General features: G+C 40.9%; 1 protein-coding gene across 1 annotated transcript in view; it reads right to left on the bottom strand.

Moving 5' to 3' along the window:
* The window catches only part of LOC137617935 (protein FAM8A1), a 48746-nt gene extending 25334 nt beyond the window's left edge, over positions 1-23412 (bottom strand). The window contains exons 1-6 of the mRNA XM_068347877.1: positions 23294-23412; positions 12346-12409; positions 4483-4637; positions 3404-3557; positions 2713-2833; positions 2063-2195 (exon numbers count right to left, since the gene is read on the bottom strand). Of these exons, the coding sequence (XP_068203978.1) occupies positions 2063-2195; positions 2713-2833; positions 3404-3557; positions 4483-4637; positions 12346-12391 (609 nt within the window). The 5' untranslated portion in view covers positions 12392-12409; positions 23294-23412. The remainder of the gene's footprint in view (positions 1-2062; positions 2196-2712; positions 2834-3403; positions 3558-4482; positions 4638-12345; positions 12410-23293) is intronic.
* Positions 23413-24429: the final 1017 nt, after the last annotated feature.

Below are 24429 nucleotides of genomic sequence, written 5' to 3'. Positions count from 1 at the left end.
GGAGGTGTCAACAAGAAGTACTTGAGTACCTGGCCACAGGTGGCGCTGGTAAATACACCCCCTTCTAGTATTGTGATAGCTGGCGTATCCCTCCATAGAATTCTGTCGGGCAACGGAGTTGACAGCTACATGATTATCGGGTAAGTTTAATATTGAAAATATAGTTGTACAGTTGTACCTAAAGATTCCATGATTTTATGACTTGCTCTCTATGAATAATACAGATAACTTCAGAATAGTATGTAAATTTTAATAAATTTTATTATTATTATTTTTACAGTACTTGCTAAGCCACAACCCTAGTTTGAAAAAGCCGCTACAAGCCCAAGGGCTCCAACAGCAAAAGTAGCCCAGTGAGGAAAAGAAACAAAAGAAATGAGCGTAATTAACAATTAAAATAAAACATTCTAAGGACAGTAACAACACTTTAATAAATACTTCATATATAAACTATAAAAACTTCAACAAAATAAGAGGAAGAGAAATAAGATAGAATAGGCTAGTGTGCCCGAGTGTACCCTCAAGCGAGAGAACTCTAACCCAAGACTGGAAGACATAATTTTCAAACTTTGAAATAAGGAAAGAGAATATTTTAGTAAAGTATTAGGAGTTTGTGATAAAAAAAATAAACTTGAAAACTACTTCTGAAGCAAACTTGATAATGTCTTTGTTGACCACAATTACTCAAATAAAAATAAACAAAACTAAAATGTAAAACCAATATAAGAAATCATGTGTTACAAAAATAAATCACTGCCTTACTAATTAAATTTCTCTTGTAATCAAAACGCAATTACTGTAAAATATAATTCCAAGTGAAAGACGTTGCATGTCCATTCAAACATAAGATATACAGTTACCCCTATTTTCTTACCCCTTAATTTTTTAGCATTACTCTCAAATGAACATAATTTCCATTAACTAGCAGTGATATAGGAGGGACCAGTCCTGTATTCATATAACATTGGTTTACATTCATTTAGGTTATTTTTTTCTATAGTACTGTATAATACAAAGTACAATCCAAAGTCTACAAGAAATGTTTTTTACGATGCATTAAACATCATCAAAATCTTACATACACATATGTATTTCAAGCCTCTTTTAATAATTCTCATCTAGCTAAATGCAGAAGAAAGTTTACATGAAAACTGTAGCGAAATAACAGAGGTCTCACTAATACAGAAAGCATAACTTAATACTACTACCGATTTAATTGTGAATAATCATGAATTCTTAAAATTACATTTCTGCCTGAATAAGCATTAAACTTTTTTTTTAATAGCATGAGCGTTAATGCATAAGCATACGTTATTTTCAATCACAGTGGCCTAAAGTTATTTTGCGCTTTTCACTGTTATTCTTGATATCAATTACAACCTGATATTTAAAGGATCTATACTGCATAGCGTAATTCAGGGAGAATTTTTATATGCTGTACTTGCACTATACAGACAATGAAAATATACAGTAGGCCTAATCTAATACTTATTATGGTAACAGTACTTAGTATACATTTGGGGCACTGGCAATCCTTCAATAAAAATACAGCAAAATCCTAATTATCATGTTAATGGTATACAACTTACAATTAGTATTAGTATAAAAAGTTTGAAACATTCACAATTCTTCAATACTATTTCCCAATATTCAATGGCGACATAAATTTAGACTGCCGAGCAGCTGTAAAATCAGTGGTCTGCGTGGTTTAGACTGCCGAGCAGCTGTAAAATCAGTGGTCTGCGTGGTATAGACTGCCGAGCAGCTGTAAAATCAGTGGTCTGCGTAGTTTAGACTGCCGAGCAGCTGTAAAATCAGTGGTCTGCGTAGTTTAGACTGCCGAGCAGCTGTAAAATCAGTGGTCTGCGTAGTTTAGACTGCCGAGCAGCTGTAAAATCAGTGGTCTGCGTAGTTTAGACTGCCGAGCAGCTGTAAAATCAGTGGTCTGCGTAGTTTAGACTGCCGAGCAGCTGTAAAATCAGTGGTCTGCGTAGTTTTAATTGAACTGACGCACAACATTAATCATATAAGAATAAGCATAAAATCTAACTGGAATCCTCACCTCAAAGACACATGTACCAATGCGATGAATTAGCTCAAGCACTAAAATTTCTGAGGTCATTTCCAGTGCCATTTTGTAGTCTGCCACAAAATCCATGGTAAGATTCTCAAAGTCAAATTTTTCAGCATCACTCCTAAAGAAAGAAATAAATACTCTTCTATACATATGAATTTGGCAACTCAAATTTTGATTGGTTTCGGTACTCTTTCAGCTTTTTCTTGCTTGCTTCAGCTCTTAAATGGGAGTTAAAAAAGATTAATTAGCTTCCATGCTTTAACTGCAGAGGAATCTGAACACAAGAGATGATTCTAGGTTATAGTGCATTATTATGTCCCAAAAATTGGTTAAATACCTTTACTGTACCTTCATGTTAATATCAAGAATGAATTTCTCAGAATTCTATGATTATAGTACTTAACTTTTGTGTAAAATAACACTTCAATTGCTTCTTCTTTTTAAGAGATTTATCATGATACACATTTGTTTAAGATTCAGAAACACAGAAAATATTTATCATAAAAGGGGAACAGTAGCCCACCATTATATGCACTTCCAACACCTGCTAAATCTCTCATCTAAAAGGAAACAGGGCTTTAATAAAAAAATCTAAGATATCATAAACGTACAGGTCAAACCAGCACCAAACTCACATTAATCCAAATGCATCGACGGCAGCAAAAGTAACAGCTAACTTGACAATGAACAACAAGAAAAAGTCCACAGCTTCAGCTACGAGTCTCTTCCACAGCGGAGGTATAACATATTCCACTCCTAAAAATGAAATTGTAAAAATATATGAATTACATTTCAGCTTCCTCTATCTCTGAAGCTAATAGAAAAAAAAAAAAACAAAGGCTTACAAAATGAAAGTAAATGAATTACTTTTATAAAGCTCGCAGAGAATAAAGAGCACATAGTCAGAAAATACCAATGAAATAAATAAATAAATGTACACAGTATGTAATTACAATCCAAGATATAAGTACATAACTGAATTACTGTTAACTAATATTTCCTACATTCATAATTAATTAATTTCCTTATAAACACTAAATGATCTGCTATCTAAAAGAACTAAAGGTGACATGGGGGCTCCACTTATACTTTTGAGATTCCCCTTTTATCAAACTCCCACTTCAAATATCTTCGGTACTCTCCAGTCCTCTTTGTCTATCCTACACAGCTACAATATTTAGTGAGAATTTTTAGCTCTGGATATGTCATGAATGTTGCAAGTCTGCTGAAACTGATGGCAGAGGATTAAACTATAATGCAGTTCCAACAGCGTTTCAAGCACAAGTTATTTCAAGAAACACAGAAAAATAATTTCGGTATTCATACCTCGTTGGGGTAACGGTTGTTGCTGGGCCTGGGCGTCGTTAGCTTGCTCGGGAGGAGGTTGAGCTGGAGTTTCGGGTTGTGGCCTTGGCTCCTGTTGTGAGGATGGAGATGACGATGGTGTTGACGTGCTTCCAATGTTATTTTGAGCTACAGCCTATTAAAAAAATACTGTACTGTAACTTGATGCTCATGATTTGAGAATGAGATAATCAAAATCGTCCTAAGCTCTCTATCACTATACTGAACTTTTCCATAAAGCCTTTCCAGTTATATTTCATCTTTATTTATCACTAAAACTTAGATCAGAAGACTGACAATCTTCAGGAGGCTGGACAATACAGTGACTTACAAAGGTAGACTTTGACTTACAAGGGTAGACTCTCTGAAAATAAATGTTTTCTTATTTCTTTATTCTTGATATTTAGGTTTTTCCAATACATTCAGTAGATCACTGTATCCAAAAAAAACAATCTTACAGATACCTTTCGTTTCAATGTTTATGGTATATTGTACGAATTAGTATTGTACCAGCACAATAATTAATCTCTATGGATGAACTAAGGTTTTAGAGGTCAGATTTTAACCCTTTAGAATGATGTCGAGCATTTCATAATGGATAAGAAAGGATGGAAAAGGTAATAGTAATGAAAATCAAGTTACAGATGTCACAATGAGTGTGGAACATCTATCCCATTGTGACTAAATAATCACCAGCAAGGTATCACATTTTTTGCTACATCCTGCTTTTCAAATTCTGCTACATAGCCATCCTATGTCTAGGATCAGCATTCTACAATACTATGTAGATAAAAACTGACTAGACGGAGATAGAACTTTTCTTAGCAAAGGAGTTTTCAGGGAATATTCCTCCGTACGACGAATACTGTCCAGGCAAGTCAGATGCTGAATATGAATTGAAGACTTTTTAAAAGATTATAAAGTATATATGATTATTAAACAATTTCATTAAATGGTTATAATACCAAATTGAGTAAAAAAACTAAAACATTTTAAAGAATACTGCATATAAATATTTGACTCTTGTACAGTATAATTTAACTAAACATGCCCTAGCTTACCTGTGCTTGGACAGAGGCCAAAAAATATGGAAATGTTGCTGAAACACACTGCCACTGGTACAGCTGATTCAACCACACACGAAGTGCAGCTGCATACTCACCAGCTGTATGAAATTCACCTTCATACTGTTTCAAAGGAGGTGCTGGGTACTGTTCTGGAATTGCAAAAAATTCTATAAATTCAGCGATCATTTTCTCCCCAATGAAGTATTCAAGGGATTATCAAATTTAGGGAGAGCCAGTCTTTTTACATTACAGTACACACAGAGATAAGATTAAGATAATCCTTCAAAACTATTACTGTAGTTATGTCCTAATGAAGTTTCCTGGCTAAACAGAAAAAACTATAGAAGACTAGTGAAGTGTGCCATTTGGGGAACAGATACTTGTTGAGTACTTTTAGTTATGATTTATGTAAAATACTCAAGAAAACTGTCTCTGACCTATTGTGGCCTATTAGTAATATCTATGCCTGGTGATCGCCAGACTGGGATTCGAGTCCCGCTCAAACTCATTAGTTCCTTTAGTATCTGCAACCTCACCATCCATATGATCTAAGAATGGGAAGTTTGAGGGAACCTTTACATCTACCTGCTGAGTCATCATCAGCCATTGCCTAGCTCTCCCTGGTCCTAGCTTGGTTGGAGAGGAGGCTTGGGTGCTGATCATACGTATATATGGTCAGTTTCTAGGGTATTGTCCTGCTTGCTGGGGCAATGTCACTGTCCCTTGCCTCTGCCATTAGTGAGAGAACTTTAAAAAATACTTTGAAAACCAATACCCGTAACTATCTTACTTATTAACTCATCCAACAAAGCTGAAAGGAGGTTATGTTCTTGCTCCTGTTTGTGCGTGTTTGTTCGTTTGTTTGTGAACAGCTTCCTGGACACAATTTTAATCGTAGAGTAATGAAATTTGTAGGGAGTTTCTTAAAACATTAGTTCATTAATATAATCGAGAAACTCGCACAATTCAAATCCTGACACAACCATTTCAAACCAAAGCACTATAGTATGTCGCAGAAATGAAATACATAAATGAGAATCATCTGGGTTAATTACATAAAATTTCATACATCAAATAGTATCAGACTTTCAGAAGTATGTTATTTTTATTAGTAAAATAAATTTTTGAATATACTTACCCGATAATCATGTAGCTGTCAACTCCGTTGCCCGACAGAATTCTATGGAGGGATACGCCAGCTATCACAATACTAGAAGGGGGTGTACTTACCAGCGCCACCTGTGGCCAGGTACTCAAGTACTTCTTGTTGACACCTCCTCAATTATTCCTCGGTCCACTGGTTCTCTATGGGGAGGAAGGGAGGGTCGATTAAATCATGATTATCGGGTAAGTATATTCAAAAATTTATTTTACTAATAAAAATAACATTTTTCAATATTAAACTTACCCGATAATCATGTAGCTGATTCACACCCAGGGGGGTGGGTGAAAACCAGTGTACAAGATTAAAGGATAGCTAAGTATCCCGTATTTCATATAATCAGTTATCCACAATAACAATGAAATAATAAGTACCTGGTAAGGAAGTCGACTTGAACCGTTACTCTGCCTTTAATAAGATCGTCTTCCTTACTGAGCGCAGCGTTCCTCTTGGGAGGCTGAATCAACTCAAAGGTGCTAAAGTATACAGGGCTGCAACCCATACTAAAGGACCTCATCACAACCTTTAACCTCGGCGCTTCTCAAGAAAGAATTGACCACCCGCCAAATCAACAAGGATGTGGAAGGCTTCTTAGCCGACCGTACAACCCATAAAAAGTATTCAAGAGAAAGGTTAAAAGGTTATGGGATTATGGGAATGTAGTGGCTGAGCCCTCGCCTACTACTGCATTCGTTGCTACGAATGGTCCCAGGGTGTAGCAGTACTCGTAAAGAGACTGGACATCTTTGAGATAGAATGATGCGAACACTGACTTGCTTCTCCAATAGGTTGCATCCATAACACTCTGCAGAGAATGGCTCTGTTTGAAGGCCACTGAAGTAGCCACAGCTCCCACTTCATGTGTCCTTACCTTCAGCAAAGCAAGGTCTTCTTCCTTCAGATGAGAATGTGTTTCTCTAATCAGAAGCCTGAATAGTAAGAAACTGAGTTCTTAGAACTTGGAAAAGAAGGTTTCTTGATAGCACACTATAAGGCTTCTGATTGTCCTTGTAAAGGTTAAGACCTTTTTAGATAGTACCTAAGAGCTCTAACTGGGCAAAGTACTCTCTTCAGATCATTCCCCACCAAGTTGGACAGGCTTGGGATCTCGAACGACTTAGGCCAAGGACGTGAAGGAAGCTCGTTTAGCAAAAACCGAGCTGCAAGGAACATGTAGCCGTTTCAGATGTGAAAACAATGATCCTGCTGAAGGCGTGGATCTCACTTACTCTTTTAGCTGTTGTCAAGCACACGAGGAAAAGAGTTTTTAATGTGAGGTCCTAAAAAGAGGCTGATTGGAGAGGTTCAAATCTTGATGACATAAGGAACCTTAGGACCACGTCTAGATTCCAGCCTGGAGTGGACAACCGACGTTCCTTTGAGGTCTCAAAAGACCTAGGGAGGTCCTGTAGATCTTTGTTGGTGGAAAGATCCAAGCCTCTGTGGCGGAAAACCGCTGCCAACATACTTCTGTAACCCTTGATCGTAGGAGCTGAAAGGGATCTTACTTTCCTTAGATATAACAGGAAGTCAGCAATCTGGGTTACAGTGGTACTGGTTGAGGAAACTGCATTGGTCTTGTACCAGCTACGGAAGACTTCCCCTATAGACTGATAGATTCTGAGAGTGGATGTTCTCCTTGCTTTGGCAATCGCTCTGGCTGCTTCCTTCGAAAAGCCCCTAGCTCTTGAGAGTCTTTCGAAAGTCTGAAGGCAGTCAGACGAAGAGCGTGGAGGATTGGTGTACCTTCTTTACGTGAGGTAGACTTAGAAGGTTCACTCCTAGAGGAAGAGTCCTGGGAATGTCGACCAGCCATTGCAGTACCTCTAAGAACCATTCTCTCGCGGGCCAGAGCGGAGCCAACCAACGTCAGCCGTGTCCCTTTGTGAGAGGAGAACTTCTGAAGTACCCTGTTGACAATCTTGAACGGCGGGAATGCATACAGGTCGAGATGGAACCAATCCAGCAGAAAGCATCCACGTGAACTGCTGCTGGGTCTGGAATCGGAGAACAATACAACAGGAGTCTCTAGGTTATCGAGGTAGTGAACAGATCTATGGTTGGCTGACCCCACAGGGCCCAAAGTCTGCTGCAAACATTCTTGAGAAGGGTCCACTCTGTGGGGATGACCTGACCCTTCCGTCTGAGGTGATCTGCCATGACATTCATACCGCCCTGAATGAACCTCGTTACCAGTTAGCTTTCGATCTTTAGACCAGATGAGTAGGTCCCTTGCGATCTAGAACAACTTCCACGAAAGAGTCCCTCCCTGCTTGAAGATGTAAGCCAGGGCTGTGGTGTTGTCAGAGTCCACCTCCACCACTTTGTTAAGCTGGAGGGACTTGAAGTTTATCAAGGCCAGAATAACCGCCAACAACTCCTTGCAATTGATGTGAAGTGTCCTTTGCTCCTGATTCCAAGTTCCCGAGCATTCTTGTCCGTCCAAAGTCGCACCCCAGCCCGTGTCTGATGCGTCCGAGAGGAGACGGCGGTCGTGTTTCTGAACAGCCAAAGGTAGACTTCCTTGAGAAGAAAGCTGTTCTTACACCACGCGAGAGAAGACCTCCTCTCTTCGGAAACAGGAACTGAGACCGTCTCTAGCGTCATGTCCTTTATCCAGTGAGCAGCTAGATGATACTGAAGGGGGGGGAGGTGGAGTCTCCCTAACACGATGAACAGGGCCAGCGATGAAAGTGTCCCTGTTAGACTCATCCACTACCTGACTGAGCATCGGTTCCTTCTCAGCATGCTCTGGATGCATTCTAGGGCTTGGAAGATCCTTGGGGCCGACGGAAAAGTCCGAAAAGCTCGACTCTGAAGATCCATACCCAAGGAGACAATGGTCTGGGATGGGACGAGCTGAGACTCCTCAAAATTGACCAGGAGGCCCAGTTCCTTGGTCAGATCCATAGTCCATTTGAAAATCTCCAGACAGCGACGACTTGTGGGAGCTCTTAAAAGCCAGTCGTCTGACGGAGCCGGACACAAGATCATGGTACTGCTGCACAGTCTGTGAACTGTCAATCATGGGCAAGCGAGGAAGTACAGTGACAACCCGAATCTGTCTAGACTGTCTGGGTCGTACAGACAAACTCCTTATCGGGTTGCTGAGGTTGCCGCACTGCGTCACAACAAGTCACTTCTGTTGGTTGTTGAACGTCTTCCCCGTGACACATTGACTCCGTAAACAAAAAAATCCTCTAACAAGGACTAAGCTTGGACTGCATGTCTTGTAACACAGCTCAAGGACTATGGGAGCAGGTGTGGTAACAGACGGGATTAGCGACTGAAGTGGAACCATTACCTTCCCTGGAAGCATGTTATGCTTAAATAAAAGTCCATAGGAGGCTATGCAGCTAAAGGCTCCCTCCAAATGACAGAGTCCTCAAGGGAATATCAGAAGGAGGGAGAAAAGAACTTTCTCATCTACAGGGACCATATCCTAGAAAAGCTAAGTTCTCTCAGTGAGGGTTCACTGGTGCAAAAGCAGCAGACTAGAAGGCAACGTTATGAAACTGCTTGACAGTCTAGTGAGTTGGCAACAACCAAAGATGTGTGACTGAGAAGCATGCGGTAAGGTATGCAGAGCATGTTGTATGCAGAGTATGCTGTATGCAGAGCATGCTGTATGTAGAGCATGTTGTATGCAGAGCATGCTGAATGCAGAGCATGCTGTATGCAGAGCATGTTGTATGCAGAGCATGCTGAATGCAGAGCATGCTGTGTGCAGAGCATGTTGTATGCAGAGCATGCTGTATGCAGAGCATGCTGTATGTAGAGCATGTTGTATGCGGAGCATGCTGAATGCAGAGCATGCTGTATGCAGAGCATGTAGTATGCAGAGCATGCTGTGAGCAGAGCATGTAAGGTAAGCAGAGCGTGTGCATGGCGTTTAACATTTCTCAGAAATTCCATGACCAGTGCTAGAGTGCTTTATGCATGCTTGCATGGGGTTTTAATATCAACATAATATATACCTTACATTCATAACTCATGATTCATATTTTTGCCATATTTTGCGATATTGTTAAAAATATATTGCCAGGAATACAAATATATTTTTATAAGTAATACAAATAACCTCCATTATCATAAGGTTTGAAAATGGAGGTAAGGTATGCTGAACAGCAGAGTCAGAACGAGCTGGAACAACAATAGTTGTGGTTTCCTCTTCAAGCTCTGTTGAGGGAACACCTGAGGCTCAGTCTGCAAAGGCTGATCAGCAGAAGGTAGGCTCATGGGTGGAGGAGGCTGACTCCTGGCATGAGTGGCTGAACTCAAGGGTTGCGCTTGCTGAGTGGTTGGCGGATGCGCAGTAGCAAGTTCCTGAAGAACGAGTTGAGGTTCCTGCGGTGTGAGCTGAGAGCGAAAAGGTAGTGGCTGCGCAGAACGCAGTAAAAATCTCGCAAGTTGAGGCTCCTGAGGCGCAAGGCTAAGGTGCTTGCCTTGAGGAGGGTTGAGCTCGCTGCAGCGAGAGCTGAGGAGACTGACTCATGGACGGGAGAGGTTGTTGTACCTCAACCGAGTGTTGCATCACTGGTGGAGCAGCAAGTGGAGGTGGAGGAAGAGAGGTATAATCCTCCTGATCCCATTGTAAAAGTTGCCTTAAGGAAGGCGGAGGCTGAACACCACTGGGAACAGCAAACTCAGAACGTGGCTCAACATCGTACGCCTGGCAGGTGGAACTGCGATCAGGCGGAGCGAGCGCAGGCGGAGCGAGTGTAGGCGGAGGCGGAGGCGCAACACTCTCAGCCCGACACTCACGCATCAAGTCCGAAAGCTGTGCTTGCATGGACTGTAGTAGAGTCCACTTGGGGTCGGCAGAAACTACAGTAGGCTGAGGTAAAGCCTTAACAGTCGAGCTCTGTTGTGGCAGAACCTTACTCCTCTTAGGCGGAGTGCATTCAACTGATGACTGAGGAGAGTCAGAGCTAACCCAATGACTGCATCCGGGTTGTTGAACTCTAACTTCGTACGTCTGGCATAGGTCTGGACTTTACGTTTAAGAGGTCTTGAGACCTGAGACCAGCGTTTTCTCCCCTAAATTTCTTCTGCAGACGAGCAAAATAAGGGCTCAATCGTCTGCGGGTGGGAGTGACGGTCTCGGTAAGACACGCCCACAACCACCGAGGATACTTCTGTGCGCCGATCAAGGCCTGCTGAACCCTTCTGCCCTTCGACATTGCTTCTCCCCTGGGCTTGGGAGCTTGCAAGAGGTCCCGGACTGGGAGGACGACTGGCGCGCACAGAAGTACCCTCACGCACAACACTGAACTTTGCGCTAATCACTTATCACTTTGATTTTCTGTTTGCACTTATTTCACTGAACTCGAAACTTTAAGTGGTTTGTACCTGAAACACGCAATTCTATCCTTTCTCAAAAGTTAGTAATTGCGAAAACAGAATTACAATGTAACAGAAAAATCTAATGAAAGATAAATAATTCAGTGGCTGGAAAGAGACTAAACACTAGATCACTCTAGAAACGTTTACCTTCTTCCCCTAAAGAGACTAGGGAGAAGAGCAAAAACGATAACAACGTTACTCGCTTGAATGAAACGTTTATCCTCCTCTTTCTCCCTCCGTCTCTATCTCTCTCTCTCTCTCTCTCTCTTGACTTAGAACCTGAGAGAAGAGCCCAATCATATATATCGTTAAAACATATTATTGTTAAAGGAAAAAACTGAAATATTTCCCAAAATGAAAAGTTCCTTTATTAGGATTAAAACCATTAAGTTAAGAAAGAATGAACAAACGCTAGACACGGTTACTCTTACTGCAACGTGAAACCGTGAAAATTCTTTCTCTATCGTAACGATAGAGTGCAAGTTGAACGTTCTGAACGTCAACAACTGCAGAGACAAAACAAAACGTTAGTTCAACTTTGAAAACAGTACGAGACTATCAAAGAAATTCTTTCAAAGACATTAAAATAGCATAATATGTTAACAGGTAAAACCAAAATGACGGGCTCAATGTTAATTAACTTCGGTACCAAGAAAAGACCGCCTACTATTAGGAAGGTCGAATATAAACAAATATAAAAATTAATTTTAATAAGTTTATAATAAAAGGAAGTTAATCGAAGAGGCCTATAAGAGGCGGAGAGATATAAAATAAATCTATAAATTTTGTTAAGCAAAATTAAGAAAGAGAGTCTATACTCTCTTAGACACCAACACTTCCGTCTAAGGGAAGGGTCGGCCATTTAAAGGTGAAAGAGAGTTCATACTCTCTTCGTCACCATAATTAATCAAATTAATTCCAAAAGCTAACTAAGCTAATATAGAAGTTTCCAGTAAAGCGACAGCCGAAATCAAAGAGAAATACTTCACCAAAGTCGTGAAAATACTCCAAGAACATAAGCGTATCCCAGAACGTCTTGCCGGAAGCACGACAGAGGAATAATTGAGGAGGTGTCAACAAGAAGTACTTGAGTACCTGGCCACAGGTGGCGCTGGTAAATACACCCCCTTCTAGTATTGTGATAGCTGGCGTATCCCTCCATAGAATTCTGTCGGGCAACGGAGTTGACAGCTACATGATTATCGGGTAAGTTTAATATTGAAAAAATAAATTTGGAGGTTGAGACTAGAAACATTGGTAACATGAATGGAGAATGAAGAGAGATGAGGCATAGCACATACACAGGAGGCAACATTTTACTCAAACTTCATTTGTTGAATATGACTTACTTTTTCTTGCTCCAGTAGATATCGAGTCTTCGGTACTATCTGCCATAGTGGGATGATTTTACACCTGGAATGAAAAAAAAAATACTGTGAAATTACAACAGAAAATCTTTGGCCCTACTAAAAATTAAATGATCCTAGCTGTATGACTACACAGACCAAGAATAAATAGCTTTTTTTTTTTTTACATACTAAAATAAGATTAAAATGTATTTTCTCCCTTTTGATATAAATAAATAAATATATATATATATATATATATATATATATATATATATATATATATATATATATATATATATATATATATATATATATACACACGCATACACAAATATATATATATATATATATATATATATATATATATATATATATATATATATATATATATATATATATGATTTTATTATTGCCTGGGAAAATATATATTTGGGAGCAATCATAAAAAATGTTATTTTTATTAGTAAAATAAATTTTTGAATATACTTACCCGATAATCATGTAGCTGTCAACTCCGTTGCCCGACAGAATTCTATGGAGGGATACGCCAGCTATCACAAAACTAGAAGGGGGTGTACTTACCAGCGCCACCTGTGGCCAGGTACTATAGTACTTCTTGTTGACACCTCCTCAATTTTTCCTCGGTCCACTGGTTCTCTATGGGGAGGAAGGGAGGGTCGATTAAATCATGATTATCGGGTAAGTATATTCAAAAATTTATTTTACTAATAAAAATAACATTTTTCAATATTAAACTTACCCGATAATCATGTAGCTGATTCACACCCAGGGGGGTGGGTGAAAAACCAGTGTACAAGACTAAAGGATAGCTAAGTATCCCGTATTTCATATAATCAGTTATCCACAATAACAATGAAATAATAAGTACCTGGTAAGGAAGTCGACTTGAACCGTTACTCTGCCTTTAATAAGATCGTCTTCCTTACTGAGCGCAGCGTTCCTCTTGGGAGGCTGAATCAACTCAAAGGTGCTAAAGTATACAGGGCTGCAACCCATACTAAAGGACCTCATCACAACCTTTAACCTCGGCGCTTCTCAAGAAAGAATTGACCACCCGCCAAATCAACAAGGATGTGGAAGGCTTCTTAGCCGACCGTACAACCCATAAAAAGTATTCAAGAGAAAGGTTAAAAGGTTATGGGATTATGGGAATGTAGTGGCTGAGCCCTCGCCTACTACTGCATTCGTTGCTACGAATGGTCCCAGGGTGTAGCAGTACTCGTAAAGAGACTGGACATCTTTGAGATAGAATGATGCGAACACTGACTTGCTTCTCCAATAGGTTGCATCCATAACACTCTGCAGAGAATGGCTCTGTTTGAAGGCCACTGAAGTAGCCACAGCTCCCACTTCATGTGTCCTTACCTTCAGCAAAGCAAGGTCTTCTTCCTTCAGATGAGAATGTGTTTCTCTAATCAGAAGCCTGAATAGTAAGAAACTGAGTTCTTAGAACTTGGAAAAGAAGGTTTCTTGATAGCACACTATAAGGCTTCTGATTGTCCTTGTAAAGGTTAAGACCTTTTTAGATAGTACCTAAGAGCTCTAACTGGGCAAAGTACTCTCTTCAGATCATTCCCCACCAAGTTGGACAGGCTTGGGATCTCGAACGACTTAGGCCAAGGACGTGAAGGAAGCTCGTTTAGCAAAAACCGAGCTGCAAGGAACATGTAGCCGTTTCAGATGTGAAAACAATGATCCTGCTGAAGGCGTGGATCTCACTTACTCTTTTAGCTGTTGTCAAGCACACGAGGAAAAGAGTTTTTAATGTGAGGTCCTAAAAAGAGGCTGATTGGAGAGGTTCAAATCTTGATGACATAAGGAACCTTAGGACCACGTCTAGATTCCAGCCTGGAGTGGACAACCGACGTTCCTTTGAGGTCTCAAAAGACCTAGGGAGGTCCTGTAGATCTTTGTTGGTGGAAAGATCCAAGCCTCTGTGGCGGAAAACCGCTGCCAACATACTTCTGTAACCCTTGATCGTAGGAGCTGAAAGGGATCTTACTTTCCTTAGATATAACAGGAAGTCAGCAATCTGGGTTACAGTGGTACTGGTTGAGGAAACTGCATTGGTCTTGTACCAGCTACGGAAGACTTCCCCTTGAGACTGATAGATTCTGAGAGTGGATGTTCTCCTTGCTTTGGCAATCGCTCTGGCTGCCTCCTTCGAAAAGCCCCTAGCTCTTGAGAGTCTTTCGAAAGTCTGAAGGCAGTCAGACGAAGAGCGTGGAGGATTGGGTGTACCTTCTTTACGTGAGGTAGACTTAGAAGGTTCACTCCTAGAGGAAGAGTCCTGGGAATGTCGACCAGCCATTGCAGTACCTCTAAGAACCATTCTCTCGCGGGCCAGAGCGGAGCCAACCAACGTCAGCCGTGTCCCTTTGTGAGAGGAGAACTTCTGAAGTACCCTGTTGACAATCTAGAACGGCGGGAATGCATACAGGTCGAGATGGAACCAATCCAGCAGAAAAGCATCCACGTGAACTGCTGCTGGGTCTGGAATCGGAGAACAATACAACAGGAGTCTCTAGGTTATCGAGGTAGTGAACAGATCTATGGTTGGCTGACCCCACAGGGCCCAAAGTCTGCTGCAAACATTCTTGAGAAGGGTCCACTCTGTGGGGATGACCTGACCCTTCCGTCTGAGGTGATCTGCCATGACATTCATACCGCCCTGAATGAACCTCGTTACCAGTTAGCTTTCGATCTTTAGACCAGATGAGTAGGTCCCTTGCGATCTAGAACAACTTCCACGAAAGAGTCCCTCCCTGCTTGAAGATGTAAGCCAGGGCTGTGGTGTTGTCAGAGTCCACCTCCACCACTTTGTTAAGCTGGAGGGACTTGAAGTTTATCAAGGCCAGAATAACCGCCAACAACTCCTTGCAATTGATGTGAAGTGTCCTTTGCTCCTGATTCCATGTTCCCGAGCATTCTTGTCCGTCCAAAGTCGCACCCCAGCCCGTGTCTGATGCGTCCGAGAGGAGACGGCGGTCGTGTTTCTGAACAGCCAAAGGTAGACTTCCTTGAGAAGAAAGCTGTTCTTACACCACGCGAGAGAAGACCTCCTCTCTTCGGAAACAGGAACTGAGACCGTCTCTAGCGTCATGTCCTTTATCCAGTGAGCAGCTAGATGATACTGAAGGGGGGGGGAGGTGGAGTCTCCCTAACACGATGAACAGGGCCAGCGATGAAAGTGTCCCTGTTAGACTCATCCACTACCTGACTGAGCATCGGTTCCTTCTCAGCATGCTCTGGATGCATTCTAGGGCTTGAAAGATCCTTGGGGCCGACGGAAAAGTCCGAAAAGCTCGACTCTGAAGATCCATACCCAAGGAGACAATGGTCTGGGATGGGACGAGCTGAGACTCCTCAAAATTGACCAGGAGGCCCAGTTCCTTGGTCAGATCCATAGTCCATTTGAAAATCTCCAGACAGCGACGACTTGTGGGAGCTCTTAAAAGCCAGTCGTCTGACGGAGCCGGACACAAGATCATGGTACTGCTGCACAGTCTGTGAACTGTCAATCATGGGCAAGCGAGGAAGAACAGTGACAACCCGAATCTGTCTAGACTGTCTGGGTCGTACAGACAACTCCTTATCGGGTTGCTGAGGTTGCTGCACTGCGTCACAACAAGTCACTTCTGTTGGTTGTTGAACGTCTTCCCCGTGACACATTGACTCCGTAAACAAAAAATCCTCTAACAAGGACTAAGCTTGGACTGCATGTCTTGCAACACAGCTCAAGGTCTATGGGAGCAGGTGTGGTAACAGACGGGATTAGCGACTGAAGTGGAACCATTACCTTCCCTGGAAGCATGTTATGCTTAAATAAAAGTCCATAGGAGGCTATGCAGCTAAAGGCTCCCTCCAAATGACAGAGTCCTCAAGGGAATATCAGGAGGGAGAAAAGAACTTTCTCATCTACAGGGACCATATCCTAGAAAAGCTAAGTTCTCACAGTGAGGGTTCACTGGTGCAAAAGCAGCAGACTAGAAGGCAACGTTATGAAACTGCTTGACAGTCTAGTGAGTTGGCAACAACCAAAGATGTGTGACTGAGAAGCATGCGGTAAGGTATGCAGAGCATGTTGTATGCAGAGTATGCTGTATGCAGAGCATGCTGTATGTAGAGCATGTTGTATGCAGAGCATGCTGAATGCAGAGCATGCTGTATGCAGAGCATGTTGTATGCAGAGCATGCTGAATGCAGAGCATGCTGTATGCAGAGCATGTTGTATGCAGAGCATGCTGTATGCAGAGCATGCTGTATGTAGAGCATGTTGTATGCAGAGCATGCTGAATGCAGAGCATGCTGTATGCAGAGCATGTAGTATGCAGAGCATGCTGTAAGCAGAGCATGCTGTATGTAGAGCATGCTGTAAGGTAAGCAGAGCGTGTGCATGGCGTTTAACATTTCTCAGAAATTCCATGACCAGTGCTAGAGTGCTTTATGCATGCTTGCATGGGGTTTTAATATCAACATAATATTTACCTTACATTCATAACTCATGATTCATATTTTTGCCATATTTTGCGATATTGTTAAAAATATATTGCAAGGAATACAAATATATTTTTATAAGTAATACAAATAACCTCCATTATCATAAGGTTTGAAAATGGAGGTAAGGTATGTTGAACAGCAGAGTCAGAACGAGCTGGAACAACAATAGTTGTGGTTTCCTCTTCAAGACTCTGTTGAGGGAACACCTGAGGCTCAGTCTGCAAAGGCTGATCAAAGGAAGTAGCAGAAGGTAGGCGCATGGGTGGAGGAGGCTGACTCCTGGCATGAGTGGCTGAACTCAAGGGTTGCGCTTGCTGAGTGGTTGGCGGATGCGCAGTAGCAAGTTCCTGAGGAACGAGTTGAGGTTCCTGCGGTGTGAGCTGAGAGCGAAAAGGTAGTGGCTGCGCAGAACGCAGTAAAAATCTCGCAAGTTGAGGCTCCTGAGGCGCAAGGCTAAGGTGTTAAGGTGCTTGCCTTGAGGAGGGTTGAGCTCGCTGCAGCGAGAGCTGAGGAGACTGACTCATGGATGGGAGAGGTTGTACCTCAAGCGAGTGTTACCTCACTGGTGGAACAGCAAGTGGAAGCGGAGGAAGAGAGGTATAAGCCTCCTGTTCCCATTGCTGAGGTTGCCTTAAGGAAGGCGGAGGGAGCTGCACACCACTGGGATCAGTAAACTCATAACGTGGCTCAACATCGTACGCCTGGCAGGTGGTACTGCGGTCAGGCGGAGCGAGCGCAGGCGGAGCGAGCGCAGGCGGAGGCGCAACCTTCTCAGCCCGACACTCACGCATCAAGACCGAAAGTTGTGACTGCATGGACTGCAGTAGAGTCAACTTGGGGTCGGCAGACACTAAGGTCTGCTGAGGTAAAGCCTTAACAGCAGAGATCTGTTGCGGCAGAACCTTACTCCTCTTAGGCGGAGTGCATTCAACTGATGACTGAGGAGAGTCAGAGCTAACCCAATGACTGCATCCGGGTTGTTGAACTCTAACTTCGTACGTCTGGCATAGGTCTGGACTTTACGTTTAAGAGGTCTTGAGACCTGAGACCAGCGTTTTCTCCCCTAAATTTCTTCTGCAGAAGAGCAAAATAAGGGCTCAATCGTCTGCGGGTGGGAGTGACGGTCTCGGTAAGACACGCCCACAACCACCGAGGATACTTCTGTGCGCCGATCAAGGCCTGCTGAACCCTTATGCCCTTCGACATTGCTTCTCCCCTGGGCTTGGGAGCTTGCAAGAGGTCCCGGACTGGGAGGACGACTGGCGCGCACAGAAGTACCCTCACGCACAACACTGACATACTTTGCGCTAATCACTTATCACTTTGATTTCTGTTTGCACTTATTTCACTGAACTCGAAACTTTAAGTGGTTTGTACCTGAAACACGCAATTCTATCCTTTCTCAAAAGTTAGTAATTGCGAAAACAGAATTACAATGTAACAGAAAAATCTAATGAAAGATAAATAATTCAGTGGCTGGAAAGAGACTAAACACTAGATCACTCTAGAAACGTTTACCTTCTTCCCCTAAAGAGACTAGGGAGAAGAGCAAAAACGATAACAACGTTACTCGCTTGAATGAAACGTTTATCCTCCTCTTTCTCCCTCCGTCTCTATCTCTCTCTCTCTCTCTCTCTCTTGACTTAGAACCTGAGAGAAGAGCCCAATCATATATATCGTTAAAACATATTATTGTTAAAGGAAAAAACTGAAATATTTCCCAAAATGAAAAGTTCCTTTATTAGGATTAAAACCATTAAGTTAAGAAAGAATGAACAAACGCTAGACACGGTTACTCTTACTGCAACGTGAAACCGTGAAAATTCTTTCTCTATCGTAACGATAGAGCGCAAGTTGAACGTTCTGAACGTCAACAACTGCAGAGACAAAACAAAACGTCAGTTCAACTTTGAAAACAGTACTAGACTATCAAAGAAATTCTTTCAAAGACATTAAAATAGCATAATATGTTAACAGGTAAAACCGAAATGACGGGCTCAATGTTAATTAACTTCGGTACCAAGAAAAGACCGCCTACTATTAGGAAGGTCGAATATAAACAAATATAAAAATTAATTTTAATAAGTTTATAATAAAAGGAAGTTAATCGAAGAGGCCTATAAGAGGCGGAGAGATATAAAATAAATCTATAACTTTTGTTAAGCAAAATTAAGAAAGAGAGTCTATACTCTCTTAGACACCAACACTTCCGTCTAAGGGAAGGGTCGGCCATTTAAAGGTGAAAGAGAGTTCATACTCTCTTCGTCACCATAATTAATCAAATTAATTCCAAAAGCTAACTAAGCTAATATAGAAGTTTCCAGTAAAGCGACAGCCGAAATCAAAGAGAAATACTTCACCAAAGTCGTGAAAATACTCCAAGAACATAGCGTATCCCAGAACGTCTTGCCGGAAGCACGACAGAGGAAAAATTGAGGAGGTGTCAACAAGAAGTACTATAGTACCTGGCCACAGGTGGCGCTGGTAAGTACACCCCCTTCTAGTATTGTGATAGCTGGCGTATCCCTCCATAGAATTCTGTCGGGCAACGGAGTTGACAGCTACATGATTATCGGGTAAGTTTAATATTGAAAAATCTTATTTTAACAAGGTAAAATAACCACTAGTAAAATTAATGATACAGAAAAGAAATACAAATAGATCAATACGTATAATCTGTACCAACCAATCAGTTTCAAGAAATAGCCTCGACATAGCATTGGTAGATGATAGGCCTATTGACTATACTGACAGTGAAAAATTAAACAAAATTACCGGAGCCTTTGTATATCAGCGGCTAGTTCACCATGCTTGCATGAAAAATGGACATCAACTGACCTAAACTTTACCCCCTAACCTAACCTACAAGCCATGTCGGAGCCTTTGTATGTCAGCGGCTAGTTCCTCACGTGTGGATTAAAAATGGACATCAACTAACCTAACCCACAAGGCATGTTCTTACCTACTGTACTTACCTAATGGGAGGGCTAACGCCTCCTGCGACCGCCCCTACACTGCCGTATTTTAAGTTAGCCGTGATTAAACATACAGGTGGCCGCTATCATACATACACCCCACCATATCCTTACCTACTTACTTAACAGGGGGCTAAGAACCCCCTGCGACCCCCTTCAGATTGACGTATTCTAAGTCAGTCGTCATCATACATACAGGTGGCCGCTAGCATACATACACCCCAAATTACCTCCATTAGGTTTACACAAACAGGAGATTTGTATATCAGTGGCTAGATCCTCCCACGTCCAAGTGCATTAAAAATGAACACCAACTAACCTAAACTTGCCCCCAACCTAACCTACAAGCCGAGTCCTTACAGGAGCCCTTGTACATCAGCGGCCAGTTCCTCCAGTGATCATAAAACTTGGACACCAACTAAATTACACTTCCCCCCCAAGCTAGCCTACAGCCCTTACACTGCTGTATACTTAGTCTGTCATCGTATATAAAGGTGGCTGCTTTATTATTACCCTATGAAGTGCTCTAAGGTTTTCAGGAGCCTTTGTATATCAGCAGCCAGTTCCTCGAGCGTTCATTAAAAAAGGGACATCACCTAACCTAAACATTCACCCCTAACCTAGCCTACAAGCCATGTCCTTGGGGGGGGGGGGGGGGGGCTAACAGCCCCCTGCGACCCACATTACACTGCTGTATTTTAAGTTAGCCGTAATCATACATGCAGGTGCTAGCGATCATATAAACACCCCCAAAAGGTCATTACTCTCCTAATTACTCTAATGTTTTTATACTTACGAGTGATAGTGCACGGGTAAATATTTACCGAAGACGGCCTTGCCCTAGGAGTTCCGGTTTCATTGTATATTATTACATCTCAATGTATCCTAGTATTCCAACTACTTTTTCTTATAGGAAAAATTACGCTCCCTTCGAAAATAACACTCGTTCCCGTCGCAAATGAATAGTTTCAGAAATATATATACATCTATATCCGCCGATAATGGGGGACCCCCAGTGGGAACTCGGGGTTTTGGGTGGGGAAAACATACTGGGGAATCGATATATAACCGTAATTCAGTCCTTTTCTTCTCTATACATTTCTTTCTGGTATTTATTATAACCGTAGAAAAAGACAAATCAGTATACCTGGATATATTTGGGAGGAGCCGTTTCAAAGGTTATTTCTTGTAGTAATACAGTAACCAGTGCTGCCAACGCCTGATGTAGATTAAATGTTAGCATTCCATACCTGATGTAGATCAAATGTTAGCGTTTCATGCTAACATTAGCACCCATTTGTTCGTTTGTTCGTTCGCCCCACCTTCCGTCCTTCGCTTATATAACCCCCCTTCGCAGGAGTTTCTCTCCATTATTACTCTTTTTATTACCGTATTATTTTCTCATTTTATATTCCCATTCAATATAATTTATCATACATTCCATTTTACCTTCCTATATTGGGTTTATTTGTTTTGTTATTTCCTTTCCCATTTGTTCGTACGTTCGTTTCATCAGTTTCCGATCTGCGCATATATCCCCCCCCCCCCCTGCGCAGGAGTTTCCACTCCCCCTTTTACTCTTTTTATTAGTGTTATTTTCTCATTTTTTATTCCCATTCAATATTATTTATCATTCATTCCATTTTACCTTCCTATATTGGTTTTATTTGTTGAGTTATTTCTTTATCCCTTCCCGGTTTCACATAAATACTTACCCTGGACTAGTTTTTTTATCCAGTTAATTCTCGGTATGATCTCCTCATTTTATATTCCCATTCTCTATTATTTACCGTTCATTCCATTTTATCTTCCTATATTGTTTGTATTTATTTTTGTTGGTTAGTTCCTTTTCTCTCCTCTGTGTCTTATAAAACTTTTCTTTCGGCTAGTTTCCGTATTTAGTTCATTCATGTTTTCAATCTTTTGTTCGTTGTTTTTCCCTTAACCAATCATCACTCTAGGTAGTAGGCCTATTCAGATATCTCCCTACCCCCCCTTCCTTTATCTCTGTATGCGCTGTTTTCCGACCCATTGTTCCCCTGCCTTTCCCGTTTTAACCTTTGACCTAGTTACTCGTCCTTCGTTACTAGTACGTTTTTTTTTCCCGTATTTTGAGATGGAACATATTATAGAAACTTGTACCGGTTACAGCATTCCGTATCTAAAAGCAGTGGCTCAATTCCATGGTGATTTTGTTGATAATTCAGGTTATGTTGACCATTTTCTTAAATCTCACAATGTTATTCCTCAACGTTTAAACTGCCCCTAGTGCCGTGCGCTTTTGTCTCTTCCTTCCGAGTCCAGCAAGTTTCGACGTTTCCTCCATAAAAGTAAGTCATTCCTCAATAGTCATTATTCGTGTTTTGTGACCGGGGTACTTCTAGGCAAGGTTAGGTGGGTTTGTTAGGTTCTGTGGCCTTTCTGTACTTTTTATATATTTCGTACCAGTTATATGGAGAAATTATTGAATATATCTGAGGAGATATTTAGCAGTTCTAGCTCTAGTAATGCCATCGTGTCGTTGGTAGTTCTGTGTACCATTCGTCTCCGTTGGTAGTACTGTGTATCAAGGTAAGTCATTCCTCCATTCTTATTATATGTGTTTTGTGATCGGGGTACTTCTAGGCAAGGTTAGGTGGGTTTGTTAGGTTCTGTGGCCTTTTGGTACTCTTTATTTATTGTGTAATAGTTTTATGGAAGTATTATTTAGTTTTCGTATGGAAAAATTTATTTCTACCTCTAGTATAGACATCGTGCCGTTGGTAACACTGTGTACCATTCGTCATCGTTGGTAGTTCTGTCAACCATTGGTAACGTTGCTAATGTTATCGTTCCCGACATCTGTTGTTTATATATTTTAACTCAGTATATATGTCCACAGTGTTAATATTTATATGGTTCATTTGTATTGTATTTCATTGTGTGATTTCGTACAGGAAATATATGATTTCCTATAGTAGATATCGTGATTTAACTGGTTTTCTCATTCATTTCATCCGTAATAACATCAACCAATTCGTCAACTTATAACTAACCGAATTGGTTGATCTGTTTGTTTGCGATTGAAATGGTCATCAAAATAGGTTAAATCTCGTTATTTGCTATAGGAAATCATATATTTCTTGTGCGTAGTCACACGATGTAATAATATACAAAATTACCGGAGTTCCTATAACTTATTGGATTCTTTAATATCAAAAGATGATTACATTTTAAACATTTGTGGCTGTTATATTGCCAGATTTATTTACACTTACAAATAAATGACCCCGCCCAGGCCTATGCATAGGCTTCAAGTTAAGCCTTGAAACCAACTCATCAAGAGCAAGTCTTAATAAACAAAGTTTGATAGCTTTTAAAAGACCCTGCATGTTAAGCCTTACGATATAACAGTCTAGAAAATCTTAAACATTATTTTCATCAACATCTCAATGATTTAATAAGTTTCTTACCTCTTACGGTTATCTTATGTTACAGTAATCACTTTTACACCGAAGCAGTCGTAAATTAATTTGGCAGGTGTAGTATCGATAGTGAAGGAGTGTTACCTATAGAACGGCTCACCCCTCCCCCCTTGTTCTAATTTGTTATTGTTTTGGTTATCGTTTTATTTGCTTTGAGGTACCATATACTTTTTATTTACTATTTTATATTGCAAATGTTATCTTTGAAATATATGTGTAAAGTAAGATATGATACTTAATCAAAATTTCAGATCCTGTTTGTTGAAGTTTTTCATCTGTAATCGTTACTTAAATATATAATACTTCTCCTTACTTCTGCTTTCGAGATTTAATGTGTTTTCCACATGGAATACGGGATTTATTATAGGAAATGTGTGATGTAATCCTTGTGTTTCTCATATTACTTAAATATTTTCATATAGCTTTTCATTCACGTCCTAATGTTTATTGAACTTTTGTCAACATTCCTCCACTCACAGACATATCTTAAGATTTTTTATTTTTAAATGGGAGGACTATTTGATTCTAAAATTTATCTAATATATATCAAGTGAAGAAAATAATCTACATTGAGTAATTTTGGATTATATCTAAAGGTAAATGTGTCTGGTTTCAGTTTCATCAGAATAGATGCTCACCAGAATGTGAGCTGGGCAAGCCCAACTTGCCACTGTAGTGCCCAACCATAGCAGTGGCCTCTCCAGTAAACAGCTTAAACTCTCGGTCCCGGGCTAGGATCGATCTGCTGCCATGCGAATGCTAGGCGAACACGTTACCACTGTACTAGCCAGGAGGCTATTTACTCCATGAAATAATTTTATCATGTTCGTTAGCCTTCTCCACTCAACTATGCTTGGAACGAAATATAAGGAACAAGGTAGAAAATGCACATGAATAGATTTATTGTAAGTAAGATCTATTGCTTAAGAAAATTGGTCTTAGCCTTTCTGCCTCTACAAAGAAACGAATCCATATAACCTTGCTTGTAAAACAATTAATTGTTTTATGTGCATAGCTTCATAAAACATTTGTATGACTTAATGATATCTATTGCTTGAAGGTACACTTGGGCACACTATTCTATCGTGTTTCTCTTCCTCTTGTTTTGTTAAAGTATTCATAGT

The sequence above is a fragment of the Palaemon carinicauda genome, chromosome 24, assembly GCF_036898095.1.
Source record: "Palaemon carinicauda isolate YSFRI2023 chromosome 24, ASM3689809v2, whole genome shotgun sequence".
In the NCBI taxonomy this organism is placed as follows: Eukaryota; Metazoa; Arthropoda; class Malacostraca; order Decapoda; family Palaemonidae; genus Palaemon; species Palaemon carinicauda.
The sequence above is the reverse complement of the archived record's forward strand: the minus strand, read 5'-3'. Positions and strand labels throughout refer to the sequence as shown.